This window comes from Diadema antillarum, unplaced genomic scaffold (genome assembly GCF_040938485.1).
Source record: "Diadema antillarum isolate AM-2024a unplaced genomic scaffold, OU_Dant_1.0 seq00000561_RagTag, whole genome shotgun sequence".
NCBI classification, from domain to species: domain Eukaryota; kingdom Metazoa; phylum Echinodermata; class Echinoidea; order Diadematoida; family Diadematidae; genus Diadema; species Diadema antillarum.
Genome location: NW_027271500.1, coordinates 1,276,057 through 1,299,789, shown reverse-complemented (window position 1 = coordinate 1,299,789; position 23,733 = coordinate 1,276,057). Strand labels below are relative to the sequence as shown.

At 39.0% G+C, this 23,733-nt stretch overlaps 1 protein-coding gene across 1 annotated transcript in view; it reads left to right on the top strand.

The window, feature by feature from the left end:
* Window positions 1–23,733, top strand: part of LOC139735009 (unconventional myosin-XVI-like) — a 188,753-nt gene that overhangs the window by 79,408 nt on the left and 85,612 nt on the right. The window contains exons 14-24 of the mRNA XM_071645783.1: window positions 8,665–8,812; window positions 9,077–9,179; window positions 9,762–9,951; window positions 13,847–14,058; window positions 15,164–15,313; window positions 16,834–17,004; window positions 17,353–17,428; window positions 18,408–18,577; window positions 20,690–20,764; window positions 21,428–21,633; window positions 22,403–22,505. Coding sequence (XP_071501884.1) covers window positions 8,665–8,812; window positions 9,077–9,179; window positions 9,762–9,951; window positions 13,847–14,058; window positions 15,164–15,313; window positions 16,834–17,004; window positions 17,353–17,428; window positions 18,408–18,577; window positions 20,690–20,764; window positions 21,428–21,633; window positions 22,403–22,505 — 1,604 coding nt within the window. The remainder of the gene's footprint in view (window positions 1–8,664; window positions 8,813–9,076; window positions 9,180–9,761; window positions 9,952–13,846; window positions 14,059–15,163; window positions 15,314–16,833; window positions 17,005–17,352; window positions 17,429–18,407; window positions 18,578–20,689; window positions 20,765–21,427; window positions 21,634–22,402; window positions 22,506–23,733) is intronic.

Below are 23,733 nucleotides of genomic sequence, written 5' to 3'. Positions count from 1 at the left end.
TTTCTTGTGCACTTGCACATTTGTTTGTGATCTGCTCATAATTTGCTCTGAAAAAGGGTGTTAAAGCCTTGTCATATGTGTACATATATAACTTCCACAAGACGTGCATAATGCTCTGGAAATTTTTGTGAACTTCCATATGGAACACAACAGTTTTTTAGAATATCTTGCGTATGTTAATAGCAAAATCTGTGACGTTTTTCTGATCATTCACAAAATATCTGCAAATTATTCGCATACCTTTTGAGGCATTATTACCTCCGCCACGGGAGGAGGTTATGTTTTCATTACCGTTGGTTTGTTTGTTACGTAGTTGGTTTGTCCATGCGCAAAATAACTCAAAAAGTAGTTAACATATTGGGATTGGGATTAACGGATTAACTTGCAGGAAAGGTTGAGAACGACACAAGTAATAAACGATTAACTTTTTGTAGTGATCCAAGAATTTTGGGAGAATTTATAAAGGATTTTTGATATTTTGGCAGGAAGGGTCAATGAACTTGGGAGTTCAGGCTGCGCGTATTTGAGGTTTGCATGCAGGCACTTAAGTGCGCACTCTGATCTCTGCTAGGGCAAGGCGCGTTGCGCATCTGAGGGTTTACGACGTTACAAAAGCTTCTATATTGTGAAATCGGGCGATTTTTCAGTGGACGGAAATCACTGATCTCTGTGGAAGAGCAAGATCACGGTGGAAAGTAGCTGCTTGATGGAGGTCTGCACTCTCAGAGTGCTTTTCTACTTACAAATGTTTAGCTGTGTGTTACTCGTGATGAGAATTATTTTCAGTGCCATTGTCGCAACAAATAAAAAATGAAAGTGAAAATTTCAGAATGTTGGACTTTGCCATTTTTTGACATTTACATCCTTTGCAAATGGTTCACATGCTCAGTAAAATCAGCCTGTATAGTATGATAAGAGTAAAAACTTGGGAGGACAACAGTGAGAATTTTTTATCAGAATTGGATAAGTAGTGAAATAGGGGAGTTATGAAATTGTGAAGTTTTGCTAATTTTTGCAGAACAGTTTTCAAACATTTGAAAGCAGAACTGTTGACTGCAGAACAGTTTTAATGCATTTTCATACATGTATTTGACATGAATATGCAAATGAGTGAGCTGATGTTGTCATAACCTTACAATTCTCTATTGATCATGTCCAAAGAAATGATAAGATTCAATTTTCTGTTATTGAAGTGATGTTATTCCTGGTTAAATAACTTCAATGATCAGGTCGATATATCAGGATTTTAGACTGATGCATGTTTGCCTTTGAATGAATAACTGAAAATTCAAAATTTGAATTGTATGGCAAGTTGAGAGGGTATAATGGCAACATCACTTCATTGTTTGCATATTCATTATTGACTGTTCAAGAACTTTAACCCTACACCAGCCTGGTTTTTTGAGGGACTTAAAACCATCGGGGGGGGGGGGGGGGACTTTTTGGCCCCACTTCAGATCTCAGTTGTGGATCACGTGATCCTCGAAAAAATTTGCACTAAGGTAGAGGCCAATGTAATCTACAAGACTGTATAGTTTGATTTTTCACATTTTGATTCATGCATCTTATATTAATAAATGCTAATTCATGCAATTTTTTTTTGCACACAAATAAAAAAATGTTAGGTGTTCAAACATACTATTTTCAATATCCTTAACAATAATATTGAAGCAAAAATTTTGGCTTAACAATTACTTCTTTCGAATGTTATTGTTTATTGAATGTCTTATATATTTCTTTGTTGTTTTTTGTCAAAATTTGTTGCAGAAACTTTTTAAAGCATTATCAGCCTAAAATTAAGTTTTGTCAGCCATTGAAGTAAAAATATTTATTTTTGTATGAATTAAATGCAAAAACACAATCTACATTGGATTTGTACACAAAATCATGTTTTAGAGCAATTTTTGGATCAACAAATATTTTTCAAAGGAGCGTACAGGGTGGCTTCAAAACGGTATGTCCGAGAGCGACAAATTTGGTCTCAAAAGTTATGTGATACTTGAAAGTAAAAAGTTATAAAATGTTGCAGTGAGAGCATCATGCGTTGCGGAATGATCATGCGAAACGTCAAGGGGGGGGGGGGGGGGGGCCGAACTTGACTTTTTCATATTTTCTGAAAGAGCAAAATGCCTCCCCCCGGTGGGAATAGGATTAAAATGCCATTCATTCCATATTTTTCATCTCATTTTGACAACAACAGGAAAAAAAAAATCAATGTTATGCTAAATAAATTGTACTCTTTTTTCAAACTACATTTCAACTATATTTCTGTGTAATAGAATACAGTAGCACTCGTTATCAATGCATTGGAAATGCAGATCTTCATTATTATCCATTTAATCGATTTGAATTCACCCCCCCCCCCCAAAAAAAAAAAAAAAAAAAAAAACTTTTGAATGAAGAAAAACTGAGTCTAGGAGACAAATATAATCTAACTTCATGTTGGTGCTGAAAGTGATACGCTCCATCATTGAGGCTTGTGCACACTATATATTTCCAAATCATTCAAAAATTCATAGAAGTTCGTTACTCAACCTGGAAATTGAATGGATATGAACACATTACATTGTAATTCAATAACAAATTTAACTAGAGAAGCACTCTGAGAGCGCAGACCTCCACCAAGCATGCAGCCCTTTTCCATCACTGATCTTGTTCTTCCATAGAGATAACTGGGGTTTGTTGCATAAAAGTTACAATGATGATAACTTTGCCATACAATGGTAACTTCCATGGAATTCTTGATTGTGATTGGCTGTTGAGTATTGTTGCCATGGTGGTTACCATTGGATGGCAAAGTTATCACCATAGTAACTTTTATGCAACGGGCCCCCGATTTCCACCCATACATACTTATAGCATGCTGTTCAAGTGTTTATAGTATGCTGAAAGTCGCCCGATTTCACGATATAGAAGCTTTTGTAACGTCTTAAACCTTCAGAAGCAAGGTGCACCTTGCCCTAGCAGAAACTAGAGCACGCACTTTAGTGCACGCATGCAAACCTCAAATATGCGTAGCCTGAACTCCCAAGTTCATTGACCCTACATGTACCTGCCAAAATATCAAAATCCTTCATAAATTTTCCAAAATTCTCGGATCACTACCAAAAGTTAATTGTTTGTTACTCGTGTCATTCTCAACTTTTCCTGCAAATTTCATCCAAATCCGTCAACTACTTTTTGAGTTATTTTGCACACGGACAAACAAACCAACGATAATGAAAACATAACCTCCCACTTTGGTGGAGGTAACAAGGTACAATACAATGTGTGTGATTCTGCATGCAACAAAACTAGTTCAAAGAGGTATGCAAAAAGTAAAATGTCAGCTAACAACATGAACATTCTTGCTTCATTCAGATAGAAATACTGTTGCCTGACACTGATAAAAGCAATTACACATTTATCATTCACTATTACTGTGGTCTCACCTGATGGGCCTTTGCAGTTTGAGCAGACAGCAGCCAAATACCTCCCCACATAGCACGTTCAGTACTATATGAAGCATTCCAGAAAGTTTGGTCTTGTTCCATGAGCTAATGAAAGAGAGCTGAATATACACTGTACATCTATATGGCAGGAGACTGGTGTTTGCACAATCAGGGTTAAATCAAACTTCCCTCCTGCCTCAGCTATTGTCCTTGAAGTTGGCAAGTTTGTTTGATCTTGGCTTAAACTGCACAGAATGAACCTGACTGTACTTGCTAAGACTGATGTACAAAGAAAATGAAAACAGCATATTCATGGAGTAGCTATACATGTAGCCATCAAAAGTACAGGCATCTGGTATGATTGCTTCACAAACCAGTCCATTAGAAGGCAACAGTGCAAAATGTAGCGTGCACACATATGTCATTCACCTCATTGTGGAATATTATTATTATCGCTAGAGATGATTGAAATCTTATGTAACAACTGAAATGCAGTCAAACCAATCAGGAAAGAATGTTTATGATGTAGAAATAAAAGCCCGTAGATATTTGCTTAATGTACAACTGTAGTTTAGACTCATATTTCTCACAGTAAAAGACTATTCCCAGTGAAGAGTCTATGAAAAAAATATGTGTTTATCTTTACTACCATGACATTTGCAAGAAAATGACCATAATTATGATATGGTTGGTGCTAAGGTAAGCTGTCAGATATTAATGAGGAATATTATCCATGACCACACTAATGATGATCAAGCAATTTAAATTTCAAGCTATGTAATCATCTTAAGTCATGTTTTCTCATTATATACCTGTGTATGTACTCAGGTCAGCACGTTTTTACATCTTGTCATCATTGACAGCAGGCCTTAGTTTGGTATAGTTTGGAGGGAATTATACATACATGTATATGTACCAATAGTATATCAACTAATTATTTTGATACAAGACAAGCTTAAAGGGATTGTACAGTTTCGGTTGAGACCTAACTTCAGATTTCTAACATTTTTTGGTGAGATAATGAAAAACCTCTAATGAAATATGAAAGAGCATGTAATTTTATGAGGAATTCAACGTTTATTTGATGAAAATTGGTTTTGAAATAGCTGAGATATCCAAAAAGAGCGATTCTAATAAAGTGTGGGACCCACACTTTCACACGATCGCTTTGTTTTACCTTGTTTTTGGATGTTTCCGTCATTCCAAACCCGATTTCCATCAAGTAAACTTTGAATTCCTCTTAAAATGGTATGCTCTGTACTATTTCATAAGTGTTTTCTTGGTATCTCGCAAAAATTTAAAAGCCCAATTCTCACCTCCACCAAAACTGTACTATCCCTTTAAAGACATGTTCTCTTGATATTTTTTGAGCCAAATCTATATGGGCACTTTCACAGTAAACACTAGTACTACAGGGATGTCCCTTTATTTTCCACAATGCATTATATACCCCAATATCATACAAACTTTTTGTAGAACACTTGAATGAGAGATAACTTTGTCCCAAAATTGCTTCAAAGAAGCAATGTAGTAAAATTTTTGCCGATAAAATAAAAATTTTGGCGTAACACACGCAGATACATATGAAAATCAAATAATGAATGCTCATTGAAACTTTGCTGTTGCAGAGCTACCAAGTCTCACGCAGTGTGAGTGAGACTCAAGCATTTCGGGTCTGTCTCACAATCTCACGCATGACACCCATTTTTCTCACACATTGGGAGCATAGCTTAAAGGATTAAAGTGAGAGCTGCAATTGAAGGCATATTTACCTTTTGTATTTCAAAATAAGTAAGAAATATTCACTTAAGTATGGACCAGCTAAAAATTGAAAAAGCTCCCTACCGTGGGAGGGCAGACACCCTCCTTCAACATCCTCCCCTTGTTCAGTCACTTTGCTCCCTTGCTCATGCACATGCACGCTCCCCGAGATGCTGAGTCATGAAAATCTCACTCATGAAATTTTTTTGAACTTGGCATCTATGCTGTTGTTCATCTGAATAGCTTATCATTGGTTAGAAAAGATAGCAGCCCTACTTTTCTATTGAAAGTTGCATTTTATAGCTGAAGTTTTCACATTAGTGTACAGTGTGTGCAACATAGACCAACAAAATGCTATAAAGAATAGTTTTGTATGTCCAAGGTAATTTTGTTAAACTTAGTTTAGAAATGCTACAAATACCGGTAAACACAATTTTCAACAGATTTTCGGAGCTGTTTAGAAATGTTCTATTCTATATTACATCATTTACTTGGACAACAACAAAGTTTCAAGGAGCATTTATTATTCTTTTGTATATTTTTCATATATTATTTAAGTAACACTTTAGGGTGATATAGTTGGAAACTAATATTGTCCTCTTGCACAAGGCAGGTGAGACACATGCCTCACCTCCCTGCTCATTATAAAACACACACAACACAGAATGCAAGAGAGTACCCGGCCTTCACTGTAACTACACTTTTCACATACACTTTTAATACATGTAGGCCTATCCAACATATTATGAAGTACGTGTTGACTGTTTGGATTAGCTGAGGCCAGGCCTTGCATTTTAGGTGTAGTTGCTTCAACAGGAAAATGTTTGCATCCTTATAGGGATTGTTTGTGGAGGAGCTAATCCCTGTGTAACTACACAGTAGGCCTTTCTACTTGAACTTGGATGTAGACTGTGCAAGTTGATGTAGTCAAATGCATAGCAGCCAAACTGGGCAGACTACACTTTGTAGTACAATCCTGTTCCCACATATAGATACAAGTACAGAGTATTGGTTATGTGGAGTTGTGACTTTGAAGACAAATTTACTGGAGAAAATACCTCATTCTGGCCTGCCAAAATTGACAGTGAAGTACTGGTTAACTAATAATGTGGCGCTACCTCATGCCTGCGTTAGCAGATATGGAAATCTGTATACTTCGTTTTCTTTGAGATGTATGCCACTCCACAAGACGTATTGCTACTCATCAATTAACCAGCATACTATGGCAATACTGTATTGCTGACGAAGAAGATATCATGGTGACATGGAAGCCGTCAGTTGTACAGTTCATCTCATTCACACAGAATGAGCATGAGCAGTTGGTACAATGGTGTCAAGAGCAGGATGGGACTTTAGAGGAACCATGGCTAATGGTGTTTCACTGGATGATACTGGAATGATACTTTCATCAGACTGACAGTAAAAATTTGTAAAGAATTTCCAAATGCAAAGGTGTGAAATTTCTGTTGGATTCTGGAATTGAGTGTTAGAATCCAAAAAGGTGCTGGTTGTGACTTGGCGACATGACTACTGGCAGATCTGATATGGAATTAAAGTAGTGGTCCCATAACATCTAGTGGACACACTATCTTGCTGATCATGTGCATTAATTATTGTGATCATCTGGAATATAAATACATATAAATATGTGACCTATAGACCTTTGAGAACATGGTGTTGGAACCGCTGGATGAGGAGTCTACTTGAGGCTATGATGTCATGTGTGGACAACTATAAAGAAAATATAGGGAATTACACAAAAACTCACTTTTCTAGCATAATGAAAGAGCACTTGACTAAACGCTTTCAGGAAGCAGGGGAGAATAATTACTACCCTTAATATAATGTATATACATGCTTTAATATATCAGTATCAAGTTGATAGAATAAGTAATTTTCATGAGAAATGACTTTTTGTGGAATTCCCTTTACAGTTTCTTCATATTGTTGTCCACGCATGACATCATATCCTTTAGTAGTCTCCTCATCCAGGGGTTCCAACACCAACAATTTTAAAAACTCATCACTCGCACCAGATTTTCTGATTTTCCTCAAACTTTCACTGATGTGTTCGACAAGTGTTGCTGCTTTCACTCAATCCACATTTCTTGTTGGGTTTTGGTTTCCTTTAAGTCTCTTTTAATACATTCAGGAGTCTGTTCCAAATGCAATTATTTTCAACACATAAATGACCAAAAAAAAAAAAAAGTGTGCAAGGAAAAACCCCCACCTGCATGGTGTTCACTGTGCATCTGCAACGGTCCAAGAGATTTGCTGTAATTACAGCAAAACTTGTTCTGCTGATATCAGTACTCCAGAAGTAAGTACCCTCCGAGATGCACTTACCAAGTTTTGCTGAAATTACAGCAAAAGTGTTGATGCAAATGGAGTGTTGAGAATTGTGGAAAATCAAGGGGATTGTCATGATTTGCTGTGTAATTTCAGCACTTTTTACCACTTGGACTACACTGTGGCCATGTGGAGGATTCATGTGGTTTTTAAGGGAATTTTGGGAAAACTTGACAATGCTTGAATTTGTCATTTCCAACCACACTCTGTTATATATATATATATATATATATATGTGACCCGCTACAACAAAATGATCCTAAAGTCGGGCGAGGTCGATTATTTAAAAATTGCATGACACAATTCCCTAATCTTTCTGCTTTAAATTGATATATAACATGTCTTATAAAAATAATCGGCTGCGGAGATATCGATGTTTAAAAGAGAGCATGTCAAGACGTCTGGGAAATCACTGTTTCGAGAAAAGCGCCTTAAAAGTTCTCCTTGCGACGCAATCACAATCAAGAGACACTCAAGTCAGTATTCACCTCCGGACAATAGAAGTTAAGCCCTAGCAACCCCCGAAATGCTCATTCAAACACAGCGTCGGCGGTCTCCTCACCGACCAATCAGTGACCAGGATGTCAGGAGAAGCGGCAAGGCATAGCGCAACCCGCCCGCACGCACCAGTCGACTGGGCAGTGTGCGAGCTTCACGCTTCGGTTAGCGGCAAGCAGCAAACTGACCAATGAGATCACTCTGGTCATTGTTAGGGGCGGAGCCTATGTGTGGCGCTCAATCCAAATGTTCGAACCAGTTTCTGCTTCGTTGTAACGCCAAAAAAACATGGCCCAGAAAAACGCTATTTTTTGGTCTTTCCTTTCATCATTTTGCTTCAAAATTTCGACAGATGATAGAAAACATGTTAGATTCCAATAATATATCAAAATCAGAAAATCGTAAGTTTTGACCAATTTTAATGCTCTGACTTCAAACTCGATTTTCACGGCTTCAACCGTGCGCAACTTTAGGACCTTTTTGTTGTAGCGGGTCACATATACATACATATATGTGTGTGTGTGTGTGTTTATATATTTTTTTTCTTTCATTCATTTATGAATTGGCACTTTGGCACTGTTCAAACTTTAAAAAATAAAATCCTTCCTGTCATTTTCATCACCAGCGCATCTCTCTGAGTACCTCCTTGAGAAGTCTCGTGTGGTAACCCATGGCGACGGGGAGAGGAACTTCCACATCTTCTACCTGCTCTTTGATGGACTGAGTGCTGAGGAGAAAGAGTACTATGGTCTCCAGACACCAATGCACCACCGGTAAGGCATTTTTGGGATGCTGTCCCCCTTCATCACTGGTAAACCAGAAATGTACACACACATCTTAATTTCATGAATTTTGGGAGAGCCAAGATTCATGAAATTCAAATGCACCCAAATGTTCTTGTCTACACTATATGCATTGGTTCTGTTTCCTTGATGTAGTTACAAGGGCATTGAGATGTACTGTATGTTTATTTATGTATGCAAATGAGGCTGTATATATGCATAATAAGTACATTAATTCTTACCACCTAATGACAGGTACATGAGGGCGGGGGCTTCCCCTACCCAACCGGAGGGAGGACAAGAGGCCAAGTTCCAAGCTGTCAGGGATTGCCTGCGACTCATTGGGTTCTCCACCGAGGTTAGTCAACTGTTTTGTGCTCTTCTAAGAAAACCTTACCGTAGATTTGCGAAATAAGTTCATAAAGATGGTTGATGAATATGGATAAAAAGTTCTCTAATCCCATCCAATCAGAGAGGCCATCTGGATATAGAGAACCCCCCACAACATGAACTGGGATTGGGGGGGGGGGTGCATATACTGTCTGACATTTACAATGGCACTATATTGCCTGGATGTCACACCTGGGTGATTGCTTTCGGATTGGCGGCAAAACATCAGTCGCCGATTAGCCATCGTTAGAGAAAGATAACAGCTTGTTGCGAAACTGTCACAGATAGATGTAACAATTGGATGTGTTTCACAAACTTTTATCAATACTTGCTGTAGATGTCGGTGAAATATCAAATCATAGAACTAAGATTATTGATTATGATGAATGTATTAGTGTTATATATTTATGGCTCATGCAAAAGGATTTGAAGCAGTACAATTTGTAGGTATATTCATAAATGGATTTTAACAAACAGAATGCATGGTATACTGATTGGGTTAATTATTCTTGACACTTAGAAAAAGAGGAATCTGTTCTGTACCATTTAGGATGAAGAGAGCCTGTTCAGTGTGCTGGCATCCATCCTGTTGCTAGGCGACCTCAACTTCACCTGCCAAGAGAATTCAGAGGCGGCGGTCCTGACCAACCCCGAGGCAGCGGAGAAGGCCGGGGAGCTGCTACATATTCCTGGGGATGAGATTGTGGGGGCCATCTTGTCAGAGACGACCTACACCAGGGGTTAGTATCCCCAGGATCATCTGCTTCAAATGCGAGATCCCGAAGAACTTTACACAGTGGCAGATCCAGAGGGGGGCGCACCGGGCGCACATCCCCTCTTTATTTGTTGTTAAAACAGAAGAAATAAAAAGAATAAAAATGAGATGAAACCCGGAAGTAGCACCAGAAATATTGTTTGCAACCTTCTTTATGGAATTCCTGGATCTACCCCTGCTATACAAGTTACTTTTATAGATGTTATGCATTACAATGTACAATAGAGTGATTTTACAATCAAATGTTATACTATTTGGAAAAGAGGAGATGAATTCTATGCTTGTTAGCTCACCTGAGCCAAAGGCTCAAGTGAGCTATTGCGATCGCCCTTCGTCCGGCGTCCGTTGTGCGTCGTGCGTCGTCCGTCGTCCGTCGTCCGTCGTCCGTCGTCCGTCGTCCGTCGTCCGTCGTCCGTTGTCCGTCGTGCGTCGTGCGTAAACTTTTTACATTTTCATCTTCTTCTTGAAAACCCCATGACCGATTTTCATCAAACTTGGCAGGTAGCATCCCTAGGGGGTTAGGAACTCAATTTGTTAAAATGGGCACCATGCCCCACCCAGGGGGCCCCCAGGGGGGCCCAAACCCCCCAAAATTAAGGAATCTGTAAAAATCTTCTTCTCTAGAACCAGAAGTGATAGAGTGAAGTTAATACTATGAGTTAGTACATTGATGACTGTAGTTTCAAGTTTGTTCATGGCAGAATCAGGGGTGCCCCCCTTGGGACCCAGGGGAGGGGGGTGGGGAAGGGTTCTAATGGGGCCTAAATTGTACATTTTCATCTTCTTCTTGAGAACTCCATGACCCATTTTCACCAAACTTGGCAGGTAGCATCCCTAGGGGGTTAGGAACTCCATTTATTAAAATGGGCACCATGACCCACCCAGGGGGCCTAAACCCCCCAAAATTAAGGAATCCGCAAAAACCTTCTTCTCTAGAACCAGAAGTGATAGAGCTAGGTTAATACTATGAGTTAGCACATTGATGACTGTAGTTTCAAGTTTGTTCATGGCAGAATCAGGGGTGCCCCCCTTGGGACCCAGGGGGGGGGGGGGGGTGGGGGTGAGGAGGGGTCCTAATGGGGCCTAAATTGTACATTTTTATCTTCTTCTTGAGAACCCCATGACCCATTTTCACCAAACTTGGCAGGTAGCATTCCTAGGGGGTTAGGATCTCAATTTGTTAAAATGGGCACCATGCCCCGCCCAGGGGGCCCCCAGGGGGCCCAAACCCCCCAAATGAAGGAATCTTTAAAAATCTTCTCTAGAATCAGAAGTTATAGAGCTGAGATAATACTATGAGTGAGTACATTAATGACTGTAGTTTCAAGTTTGTTCATAGGAGATCCAGGGGTGCCCCTCTTGGGGGTAGGGGGAGGGGGGTGGTTGGAAGGGTCCAAATGGGGGCCTGAATTGTACATTTTCATCTTCTTCCTGAAAACCTCATGATGGATTTTTGTCAAACTTGGCAGGTAGCATCCTAGGTGGTCAGGATCTCAATTTCTCAAACTGGGCACCATGCCCCACCCAGAGGGCCCCAGGGGGCCCCAATTCCCCCAAATTAAGGAATCTTGAAAAAATTGGGCCCTTATTGTACATTTTCATCTTCCACTTGAGAATGCCTCGTCAAATTTTGGTAGAGCTGTGAATAATTTAGATTAGTGACTGCGTGAAAGGTGAACTTGCGATACTCAGGTGAGCGCTAGACCCGCGGGTCTCTTGTTTTACCAAGGAAGGATTCATCTGGAATGTGTTTAGTCCTTACCCCCTTAGTGAAGAATATTTGTTCGCCTTTGAGGTTCCCATACCATTAGCTGCTGTAAATTATGTCTCAGTTGATGTTCAACACGATTCTTTGTGGTCTTCTGTAATAGCAATCTGATCTCTTTTCAGTTTTGCAGTTTGATCTGAATAAGTTTGGTTATAAATGTGGAAGTTCTGTACAGCAGTTGTATATTTCCCTTCTCATTATTACAATGCTTGTGTTTAAAGGGATCGTACAGTTTTGGTTGAGACCTAATTTCAGGTTTCTAACATTTTTATGCCTCCGCCACGAAGTGGTGCCGGAGGCATTATGTTTTCGGGTTGTCCGTCCGTCCGTCCGTACATCCGTACGTACGTCCGTACGTACGTCCGTACGTACGTCCGTACGTACGTCCGTACGTCTGTACGTCCGTACGTCCGTACGTCCGTACGTCCGTACGTCCGTACGTCCTTACATCCGTACGTCCGTACGTCCGTCCGCTTTTGTTTACGCGATAACTTGAGTAATATTGACTTGAATTCTACCAAACTTGGTCCAAGTATAAAGTATGATGGGGCAATTAGTTGATTAGATTTTGGGTGAAATCCGCCAAAGGTCAAAGGTCAAAGGTCAAGGTCAAATCATGAAATTGTATCTGTTTACGCGATAACTCAAGACTGGATCGAGCAAATTTCACCAAACTTTGTCAGAGGATGATGTATGATGGGACAATTACTTGATTAGTTTTTAAGTGAAATCGGACTGAGGTCAAAGGTCAAAGTTCAAGGTCAAATCCTGAAATTTATCTGTTTACGTGATAACTCAAAACTGGATGAAGCAGCTTTCACCAAACTTGGTCCAAGGATGATGTATGATGGGACAATTAGTTGAGTAGATTTTAGTGACATTGGCAAGAGGTCAAAGGTCAAAAGGTCAAGGTCAAATGCTAGAAATGTTGCTATTTCCCCAATATCTATGCAATGCCCTAAGGTATTTTCTTGAAACTTGGTGCAGACATGTACTACTGCATATAGATTCTCCAGAGAGAGTTTCATGTCATAAGGTCAAAGGTCAAAAGGTCAAAGGTTAGGTGAAAATGTTGTAATATCACTTTTCTCACAAATGGTTCAATGTATCTTCATAGAACTTGGTACATACACATGTACTGACTGGCAGAGATTATCTAGGGAATTTAGGGGTCGTAGGTCAATAGTCATGGGGTCAAAGGTCAAGGTCAACTCCTCAATATTTTACTGTTTCCCTCATACACTAATATATGAAATGCTTGCATTATTAGTTTTCAAACTTAATATATACATGCATTACCTAATGGAGATTCTCCAGGAAATTTCCAGCCAGAATGTCAAAAGTCAGAGGTTAAGGGTCAAAGGCCAGGTTTCCATGCGTCCCCCCCCCCCCCCCAAAAAAAAAAAAAAAAAAATCTATTTTGTACTGTAATTAACTCTTTCTTCATACCTTGGAAATTACTCAGTGCATAAACTTAAGGGTCTGTCAGAATTCAAGTAAAAATTCTCAATTCCCCAAATATGTGCACCTGCACTTTTCGACAATTATAGCAAACCCAGTTCAAGGAAAGTGAATATTCAAGTCATTTCTGACAAACCTGTCATATCAATATTTTGCCAGTTATGTGAAACTGTCATGGATCACACATGTGAAGACATTGTACTATACGCCTATTGGGAGAATCATGCATTATGGCGGAGGCATCAGTCGCCATAGCGACATTTCTAGTTTGGTGATATAATGAGAAACCAATTATGAAATATGAAAGAGCATGTAATTCTATAAGGAATTCAACGTTTATTTGATGAAAATTGGTTTTGAAATGGCTGAGATATCCAAAAAAAGAGCGATTCTAATAAAGTGTGGGACCCAGACTTTATTACGATCGCTTTGTTTTACTTTGTTTTTGGATGTTTCAGTCATTCCAAACCCGATTTTCATCAAATAAACTCTGAATTCCTCTTAAAATGGTATGCTCTGTACTATATCATAAGTGTTTTCTTGGTATCTCGCAAAAAGTTAAAAGCCCAATTCTCATCTCCACCAATACTGTAGTATCCCTTTAAATTTCTTAAATATTACCCTCCACCAGGTGAGTCCATCACCAAGTACCGCACACCAGTCCAGGCCTCGGACTGCCGGGATGCCCTTACCAAGGCCCTCTACAGTCGACTCTTCAGCTGGGTGGTCAACAACATCAACCAGCTCCTCGAACCCCTGGAGGTCGACCCCGAGTCCATCCTGGAGATCGGCGTCCTCGACATCTTCGGGTTCGAGAACTTCGTCAAGAACAGCTTTGAGCAGGTGAGGTTATAATCACAAGATAATGGTTATTTTCGAGAGGAGAGAGTTTGCTGGATGATGGTTTTGAATCCAGTGTAGTCTTTGGGGGGGCTGTGGTATAGTGGATAAGACTCTCGGCTCCCAATCGGAGGACCCGAGTTCGAATCCTGCCAGTGCCGACGTCCTTGGACATGATGTTTTACCCACAATGTCCCTCTCAACCCAGGTGTATAAATGGGTACCTGGCAACACCAGGGTAGTAATAATTGCAGGGCCCTCTGGTAGAGCAGTGGCAACACTGAAGAGGCTACCCTGGATAAATAAGACCTTATTATTATCATTATTATTATAAGTAAAAACAAAGAAAAAAAGGCTGCTTGCTTTTATGTTGCATACATTATCCTGGAGTTCAACTGTGTTCTTCATTTACAATTATTTAAACAGTCAATTTCTTGAAAAGTGGGATGCTTGATGTATGATAAATTTACTGATTAGTTATACAACATTACAGAGTTATCAAATTAATGGGCTGGCATATCACTTTGCAGCAGAGATTTGCATCCAAATTTCTTAATTTGTATTTATTTGTCAGAGGATTGATTTAAATTTATTTCTCCTTTTTTTTTAGATAAGAGACAGTTTACTATACATCAATGTAGTGAGTGAAATATGTTACCCGTAAGACTTTTATGATTAAGTGTTATTTTCCTTCTATGTACTCCCATAGTTCTCACGTTCTGTCCTGCAAAAATTAATGCCTCATAACTCTCAACAAGAATTCAAATCTAGATAATATTTATTGTTTAGATTTTGTAAGATAAGTCTAGTATTTGCGCTAAAGGCATTGCCAATTCATTAATCTGTTGAAGACGAGTCCAGAGTGTACTCAGGCAAGTGTCTATTGGAAATTCGTGTTGTAGCAAAATCAGCCCGTCCTCAATGGGTTAACATTCCCAGCAGCTCAGGGTAACATCATTTACTGTAGTATATTCCTACAAAACAATATTGGTAAATTGCAGAAGAGTTGGAGATTCACTTGTAAGTCCTTTTGAGAAACCAAATCACATGGCCCTTCAGTGAGATAAGGTTTACAAACTTTCTGTCTTCTCGCTCCCCCACCTCCCAGCTCTGCATCAACCTGGCCAACGAACAGCTGCAGCAGTACTTCAACGAGCACATCTTCCAGAACGAGCAGGAGGAGTGCGAGCAGGAGGGCATCACTCTCAGCCGGGTCAACTTCACCAGCAACCAGCCGGTCCTGGATGTCTTCCTAGAGGTACAATTGTATAGATGAGTTGACCACACCCACAATTCACTTCTTGTGGGAACGTCTTCTTTACTGGATCGAAAGTAGATGATGTCCCTCGGAATGAAAGATATAATATGAATCATGTTGGTATAAACATAGGAGGGGAAGGGGGAGAGAGATGATGATGTTTAAATGACTTTGCCATTTTAAATGTTTGTAGGCAACAATCATCCGATATTCCTGACACAAATAGAAACTTAATAAACCAGTTTACCTTGCTGGTTGGATATGCTGTGTCTGTTGAACTGCTCTGTAGGTGTTTTATGAGTGACATATTTTTTGCAGTTACAACCGTAGATTCCATATAACACAATTAGGATCTTTCTTGCATATCCTGGACTGGGGTTAATAGAAATGTTTGCTTTAACTTTGTCCAATGTTTTTCCACTAGGTCAATATTTCATTGACTCCACCATCTCCATAAAAGTAAAATGTAGAATAATTGAATTGAACTGTAATGTGCTATGATTGTCATCATGGACACAATGTACACACCAACTTGACTGTTCTGATGCCTTTATAGTATTCTTCTATCCCTAACTAGGCCGGGCTATTTAGGTAGTTGATAGAGCCAGGGGGTCATCCCAGGCCCCCCCTTCAGATCTGGGCCGTCGACCGCGCGATCGCGACGAAAATTGGCACACACATTGCCTATGATGTAATCTAAAATCCCATGAAGTTAATTTTTCAAAAAATTATCATTTATGCTAAATTATGCTAATTTATGCATAATGATGCATGAAATCAGACTTTCGTATAAATCACAAAATAAAGCTCAAAACAGGCACATTTTTTGTGTAAATATTCTTTTAAGTGTCCTTAGCAAATGTAATAAAAAAAAATTGTGATATCACAAAGAATTCTTAATTATTTTATTGTTTTTTTAATTTCTTATTTATATCTTTGTTTTTCAACTTTATGTTTTTCACTGTTTTTTCGATGAAATTTGTCCGTGACATTGCTCTGAACAAGAAAATATGTTATTCATTGATTTTAATCAATAGAACACCCAAATAATCATGCTTTTATGAAATTTGCCTGTAAGCACAGTTTGCATTGAAATTGTACACAAATTCTGACATGTACATATTTATGTGTAACTTCGGAACCGCGCACCCGGGCGTCGCAAATTTGGTGTCAAAAGATGCAGGAGACTCGAAAAAAAAAAGTCATGAAACGTCGCAGCGATAGCTTTTTGCGATTGCGATACATCGCGCGGAACGTCGAGGGGGGGCCTCGGAGGCCCCCCCGGCCTAGTTAGGGTTAAATTGTCTCTCTAATGCTCCACATTAATGCTCAGTGCTAAAAAGCTACATTTTCGGCATCTGTTTCCCTTCTTTTTCTTCTATCTTACATTTTTATTTCAACAATATATTTGTACTTCTTAGTTTTTACCTTTTTTGAGTTATATTCCACACTGTGAAAAGTTCTTTTCTGTGTACATTCATTCCTTCTCTTTTTCTTTTTTCTTTCCGTTTTTTTTTTAGAAACATCTGGGCATCACAGCCATGATTGATGAGGAGAGCCACTTTCCGCGGGGTACCAACAAGAGCCTGGCCACCAAGCTCCACTCTGGCCCAGGTTCCAGGGCCAAGAATATCTACTTCACCCCGAAGGACCTGGGAATGACTTTCTCCGTCCTGCATTATGCCGGCATGGTGAGCATTAATAGACAGGATGGCAGTTTTCTTCTTCTTTTTTTCTTCCTCGTGGGTCCTGCTATTGTTATATTTTCATTTGAAATGTAATAGCAATTACATTAATTATGTTGATGACATCATCTATCAATCACTGCTGGAGTATTGGTATGATTGATAAAAGACATTGGAACACACCTTCCCCTAAACTGTGCATTTCTTGTATGTTTCCGTGCAATGTCTTGCATCAATCATATCAATACTCAATTCCAATTTCAAAAGGCAACTGAATTAGAAGTGAGAAAATTATCAATTACCCTTATTCACGTCAATTGATTCTTTTTGTCTTTTATCTTTCTTCTTTTGTAGGTGTGCTACAGTGTGGCAGGGTTCCTGGAAAAGAACAGAGACACATTGGCCAAGTCTGTTATGTTCACTATGAAAAGTGAGTGTCTATCATATGAGATTTAGTTTGAGGTATGGTTGAGATGGGGATTCAGATTTTAACTTTTTAAGAGATGAATAGAAACCACTTATAAAATGTGACAGATCATACAATTCTAAGAGGAATTCAGAGTTTATTTGATGAAAATTGGTTCTAAAATGACTGAGATATTCAAAAACAAAGTAAAACGAAGTGATCATAATAAAAAGTGATACCTACCTTTTACTAGGACTTATTTGTTTATGGATACCTCAGCTTTTTCAAAAACCAATTTTTCATCCAATAAACTTTGGCTTCATCATAAAATTGTATGTTCTTTCATCACATTTCATAAGAGGTTTCTCATCATCTCACTAGAAAAAAATTGGAACCCTGAAGCTCCATCTGAACCAAAATTATTCCATCCCTTTAAGAGAAAAGAATTCTTAAAGGATGCTAATCTGAACTGTGATTTTCAAACAAAAAAAAAGAACATTTTTGGAAAAATTGAGCTGTACATAGACAATGTCAATAGAGTAAAATGTGGTTGAAAAATGTAGTTGAAATCTTTGTAGTTCTTGCCAGTGTTTGGCAGCAGTGTCTTTGTTTAGCATAGGGACAGAAGTTTAAAGGATGACTATTTGAACACATGAAAAGCAGGATTAAATTATGATTTAGTTAATCTGAATTCTGTACCAATACCATGCACATTTGTTTGGCATATGATAGGTCTGTAAGCAACTCTAAAGGTATGCTTTGAGCAGAGAAGACTATAGAATTCTTGCCTAGTCTTCATTCTCCAATTTAGAGAAAGTGCAGACAAAAACAATGTAAAAGTAAGATATAGATATGAGGGCACATTTAAAATGTAGATTCATCCCAGGTGATGATTTATATGAATCTTCTCTTTAGAATAAAATGTTGTATAAACTAATAGCCTATAACCAGTGTTCCTGAATGAGTCAGTGTTTCTGGATCCATTTTCTGTCTGCGTGAATAGCAAGCAACAAGCCCCTGATTCGGGAGATGTTCCAGAACCGCCTGACGAGGACGGGATCCCTCGCTCCCAGCGCCCGCCAGCGACAGTCGCGCCGTTCCCGCTCCATCAAGAACTCCAAGGATGCCTTCGCCTTCTTCCGGAAGCAGAAGTTCTCCGGGAAGGAGAGCAGGGTAATTATCAGACAGCTTTTGTATTTCTGGCGTATATAGTCCTGTTAGAGACCCAGTATCGTAGGGATTCATGGGTGTCGCGATTCATTCACTGCCCATTGGGGTACATATGAATACCAAGAATAGCACTGGTCAGCGAATATGTGCATCAAAGCATAGGCTCATCGGTAGGGTCTATTGGTCGACTCCAATTGAGATTCTTTGGCTGTGTGTGTACTTACATAGAGATTGGTGATAAAGCTGTATACAAATTATTTTTTGGATCTGACCCAGGCTAGCCTTCCCACTCCATGTTATCCTCATACTATTGGGTCTGAAAAGGCAAAACATAGCTCAAAATTCATCTTCCACCTTTTGGAATTTTCGTGCAATATCTCAAAAATGTGGTCTACCAAGAAACTTCAATGTGTAGCTGATGCAGTTTTACAGGATAATGAGTTGTTTTGGAGTATTTTGTGATCAAAAGAGTGAGATAATTACAGTGGTATGCATATATAGCCGTATGACTTTTTCTCCTGAAGAGCTTTTTTTTTTTGGGGGGGGGGATTTAAGCCATGAGAGTTGGTTAATGAGGTAATATACTTTGACAGCAAACATACTTGCAGTCTGTCGCCCTCTTTCTTCGTCATTTGTTCACCATGGAAAAACCAAGCGGCATCATTTTCCAAAAATCTGTTTAAAAGTGGGACAGCATTAATAATGACAGCGTGTTGTAGTTGTTGCAGCTGCAAGTAAATTATGAAAAATGAGAGTGAGAATCGTAGGATATTGCTTGAACTCTACTGAGCAGGAAACTGCCAACTTCAATTAGTTTCCAGTCCGTGCTCTGAAAACAAGAATCTTAAGAGTCTTCCCCCCTTTCTTTAACCCACTGAGGACTGGCTGATTTTGCTACAACACGCATTTCCCATAGACACCTGCCCGAATATACTTGGGACTAGTCTGCGGTGGGTTAAAGGAAGTGTTGTGACCGAGAGCAGGAAGTTTTTGAGGATGATTTAGAGATCCTTGCAAAAGAGTTTGGGAGGAGAGAGAGTCGAGACTGTTACTATATTTGGAATGAAATGCAGGAGTGGTAACCTTTTTCTGCCCCAAAACAGTCGGTGCTCGGTGTTATTTTTTGTGCCTGTTGGTGGTATTTTGTTTAATTACTTTATTTAATGAGAAGGATGTGATTCACGAGGTGCGATTTACGTAACTTCACGCGGGTGCTGAAGTGCGTCGAATGCGAGGAGAGATTGAAGCCCAGCAGACATTTACCGTCACTGACAGACAAAGGTTACTTTGGTCACTCCTAAAGCTTGTGTTAGATACCTATCAGAAACAAAAATATAAAAATGGGATATGGGTAATGTGGTGGCAAAATGCAAGGTTTAGCACTGTCATGCATGTTTCTAAAGTGCATGTTGTTTGTGGTCATTGTTGCCCTTTCCTTGTCCACTTTTTCAGGAATATTTCCTTTTCTTTTTCTTTAATTTTATCCTCTAGTCATCCATTATCATCAGATGTGTGAACCTCGGCTCTTGTTTGTCTTTGTTTTTGTTCTTTTTTTATCTTTTCCACTTTTTTTCCATTCTTCTCGCTTCTTTTTATTTGTCTATATTTTCTTTGCTTTTTTATTTTGTGCAATGTAAATACTATAGCATTATATGTAATTGGAGGTTTTCTAACTTTCAGTTGTGAAATAGTGTGCAAAGATGTGATCATATTATTGAATATAATTTCCTGTGTGAAAAGGATTAATTGAAAGAGTGTGCAGGAATTCTTGACTCTTCAAGTATGCCTTGACTAATATTTTAAAAGGAATCGTTGGTAATTTTGATTGAAAAGCAACACCAGTTATAACAAGAACTTTGAAGTGGACTATCTTCATTAACTATGAAGAAAGACTACTGAAATTTTTATTATTCTTCATTACTTGCCATTGAAAAGCTCACCCTGTGTATAGGTTCATTCAAACATCTCAATCACAACAGAGTGATATTATTGTTTTGTTCAGGACTTGTTGCATCTTGAATGATGTTACTCTACTGTGTGCCTTGTACATGTAGCTACAAATGAAAAGCTTTCCAAGTTGTTGAATCACGGTATTCATCACAATTGTCGTTTCAGAAACGTGGCAAGGTTGAGCGGCCAGTCATAGGAACAGAGCGCAAAGGGCCAGCTACAGTACTCTTTCATTTCAAGGTACGTACTTCCCATTTCCTTTTGATATTATTGTGACTGTTAAATATTTGTACATAAATCATCATTTGGAGGAGAAAATTCTTTTATAAACATTTTGCTTATTATGTGAAAATTTGCTCGTATGATATCATTTTAGTGTAATAACATAAATGATACGGAAAATTTGTTGTCATTTTTTAGTGGTTCCCTTTTAAACCTGCTTGTATATCTAATATTTTTCTTTTATATTATGTTGACATTTTAGAAAATGATATGATTACCCATTGTGTGAGTTTGTATATTGTGAATACTGTAAAGCAAGAAATATTTGCAGTACAACATTTTCACGAAATGGAGCTGATGGCCCGTTTTAGTGGCATGAAATTTTCAAGAACTTTTGTGGGCGTTTTAATTCCACAAATCTTAACTCGCATGACATTCACACAATGAGGTACATACAAAATTTCTGGATTTACAGTACTTTGTAGGAAATTACATGATATTAGTATCTAAATGGATTGTAGTCTTGATGTTTGATATTGAACTCTGAAATCCTACTGGCATGAAATTACTCATAATCAAAATTATCTGCCTGTCAATGAATCGGGGATTTAGGAATGAGGAAAAAAAAAGAGAGAGATTGCTAAAAAAGACTGAATTTCCTCTGATGCTGTTTTTCTGCAGAACTCCCTGGCCGAGCTCATGAGCAAGATGAAGCGGTCGACCCCGCACTTCGTCCGCTGCATCAAGCCCAACACCATCAAGCTGCCGGACAAGTTTGTGCCGGAGTACGTGGTGGCCCAGCTCCGCTACACCGGCCTCATGGAGACCACCCGCATCCGGCAGCAGGGGTTTCCCCTCCGTCTCACCCCCACAGAGTTTGTGGAGAGGTGCGTGATGCTTTCACCGTCCACTGAGGAGATGATGCATATTTTGACTGCTCTGCCCCCCTAGCACATTGCACTTGGTTGATGTGTTGTTATTGTTGTTGTTGTTGTTGTTGTTGTTGTTGTTGTTGTTGTTGTTGTTGTTGTTGTTGTTGTTGTTGTTGTTGTTGTTGTTGTTGTTGTTGTTGTTGTTGTTGCTACTGCTGCTGCTGCTGCTGTTGTTGTTGTTATTGTTGTTGTTGTTGTTGTTGTTGTTGTAGAAAAAGGCAACAACAGTCAAACCTGTCTGTAAAAGAAAAAAACTGAGTAGTGACTGAAACTTATGTTTCGAGCAAGTTTATAGTGGGAATTTCAGTGAATGCCAGCAACATACCTCGACCAGTTTAGAGTACTACGTACAAAGGCTGCTGCAGGTTTAATCAAAAGTCTGATTAGGTACTTGTAGTTGTTGCAAACAGAGTCTAATTTTTATGAGCTTTGTATAAAGTTGGTCTTTATTTCCAGGTGGCTACAGAAAGGACTCCACATCTTACTTTGCTCATCTTCTGAATTGAACTAGGAGTATTACAGCTCTATTTTTACAGCATGTGTTTTATTAATAAAATGAACATAATTTACGTAGGCTTTCTCCCAGCATTTTCTCCATTAATTGTAGTCTTGTATTAACCAGTTTCCCCCGGAGACATATCTGGAGATCATGCGTGTTAGTTTTTGCCATGAAGTCCCTTTGTAAATATCAGCACCTAACAGCTCTCTCTCCGTCTTCTCGTAGGTATGCTGGATTGGTTGCCCTGGCGACGATGACGGTGCAAGTCGAGAGCGACATGGAAAAGTGCCGCCAGACACTGAAAGAGTACGGCTTGACCGGTTGGCAGGTGAGATGCTATGTCAGGCTGCATCTAGCAAGCAAAATCTAATTCCCCCGTGTCCATCAGTGTGTAATTCTTGTGTGGTAATTCCCCAATCACAAGCCGACACTATTGAGTTGGTGTCTGATGTTTGAAAAAGTTGGCAAGTGGGGCTGTGAAGCAAGACTAGCTGTGAGCTCTGATAAGTTCTGTCCCTCGTTGGCACGGTCACACAAAGGGGAACTGAAGTGAGCCAAAATGCCCAGAAAGCCAATACTTTGGGACAATTTGTCAACAAGCGGCGGAAGGGGGATGACCAGATGATTTGGGGGGAAGAAGGAAGTTGTAGATTTGGAGAATATGCAGCTAGTTGAGGATCAAAACATCAGGAACAGCATTGAGAAAAAGAGGAAATATTTTAGATTCATACAATCCTGTGTACTTAAGTTTGTCCATAAGAAATTATACCACCTAAAAAAAAACAACAACAAATGTTTCAAAGTTTGTCATATATTTCCAATGTTACTCCAAAGTACCCTGTTAAAGGCAGTCAGAGAGAATTGGAAGGCAAATTATATAACTATGTATTTTTTTATTTTTTCACATCATTTTGGTTGGATATTTTTTTTTTTTTGGTGGGGGTGCAGTCCAAATTTTCATACATTGTAGATTGACTGCCATGTTTTAAATGTTTGTCATATTTCATTTTGCATCCAAGTTAGATATCACACATCATTCTAATTTGTTATATCTGTATACAGTTGTATTTTCCATTTAGAAATATGAAAGTAAACTGAAATGAACAAAGGAACAATACTCATAACCTAATTGAGATTTATTGAACAACAGCAACAACAAAATCAGCTTACAGAGGATTCCATTCTTTCACCTTAAATAAAATGACCTGGTTGCAATTTAAAGATATCCCAGGTCAGTACATGTACAATTGAGACTGAATGATTAGTTTATCACATTTCCTTTCCTGTGCACAATGATATCTGTCTGTGGTGTAAGCTGAGAGGAAATGATAATTCGGTCCATCCAAGACCAGTCTTACGTGCATGCAGACAAATAGTGTGGTAGGAATCTGCATAAATCACCTCATGATTTCACTTTTTGCGAGGCAGTATCCTATGAAATTAAATTTGCCAAGATGCGTCAAGCTTTCACTCTACGGGGGGCTTAAACAATCTCGAGGAAATTTGCCTAATTTTGATGAGGAAATTAGCTGAGGTCACAATCTGGTGTTTATTGG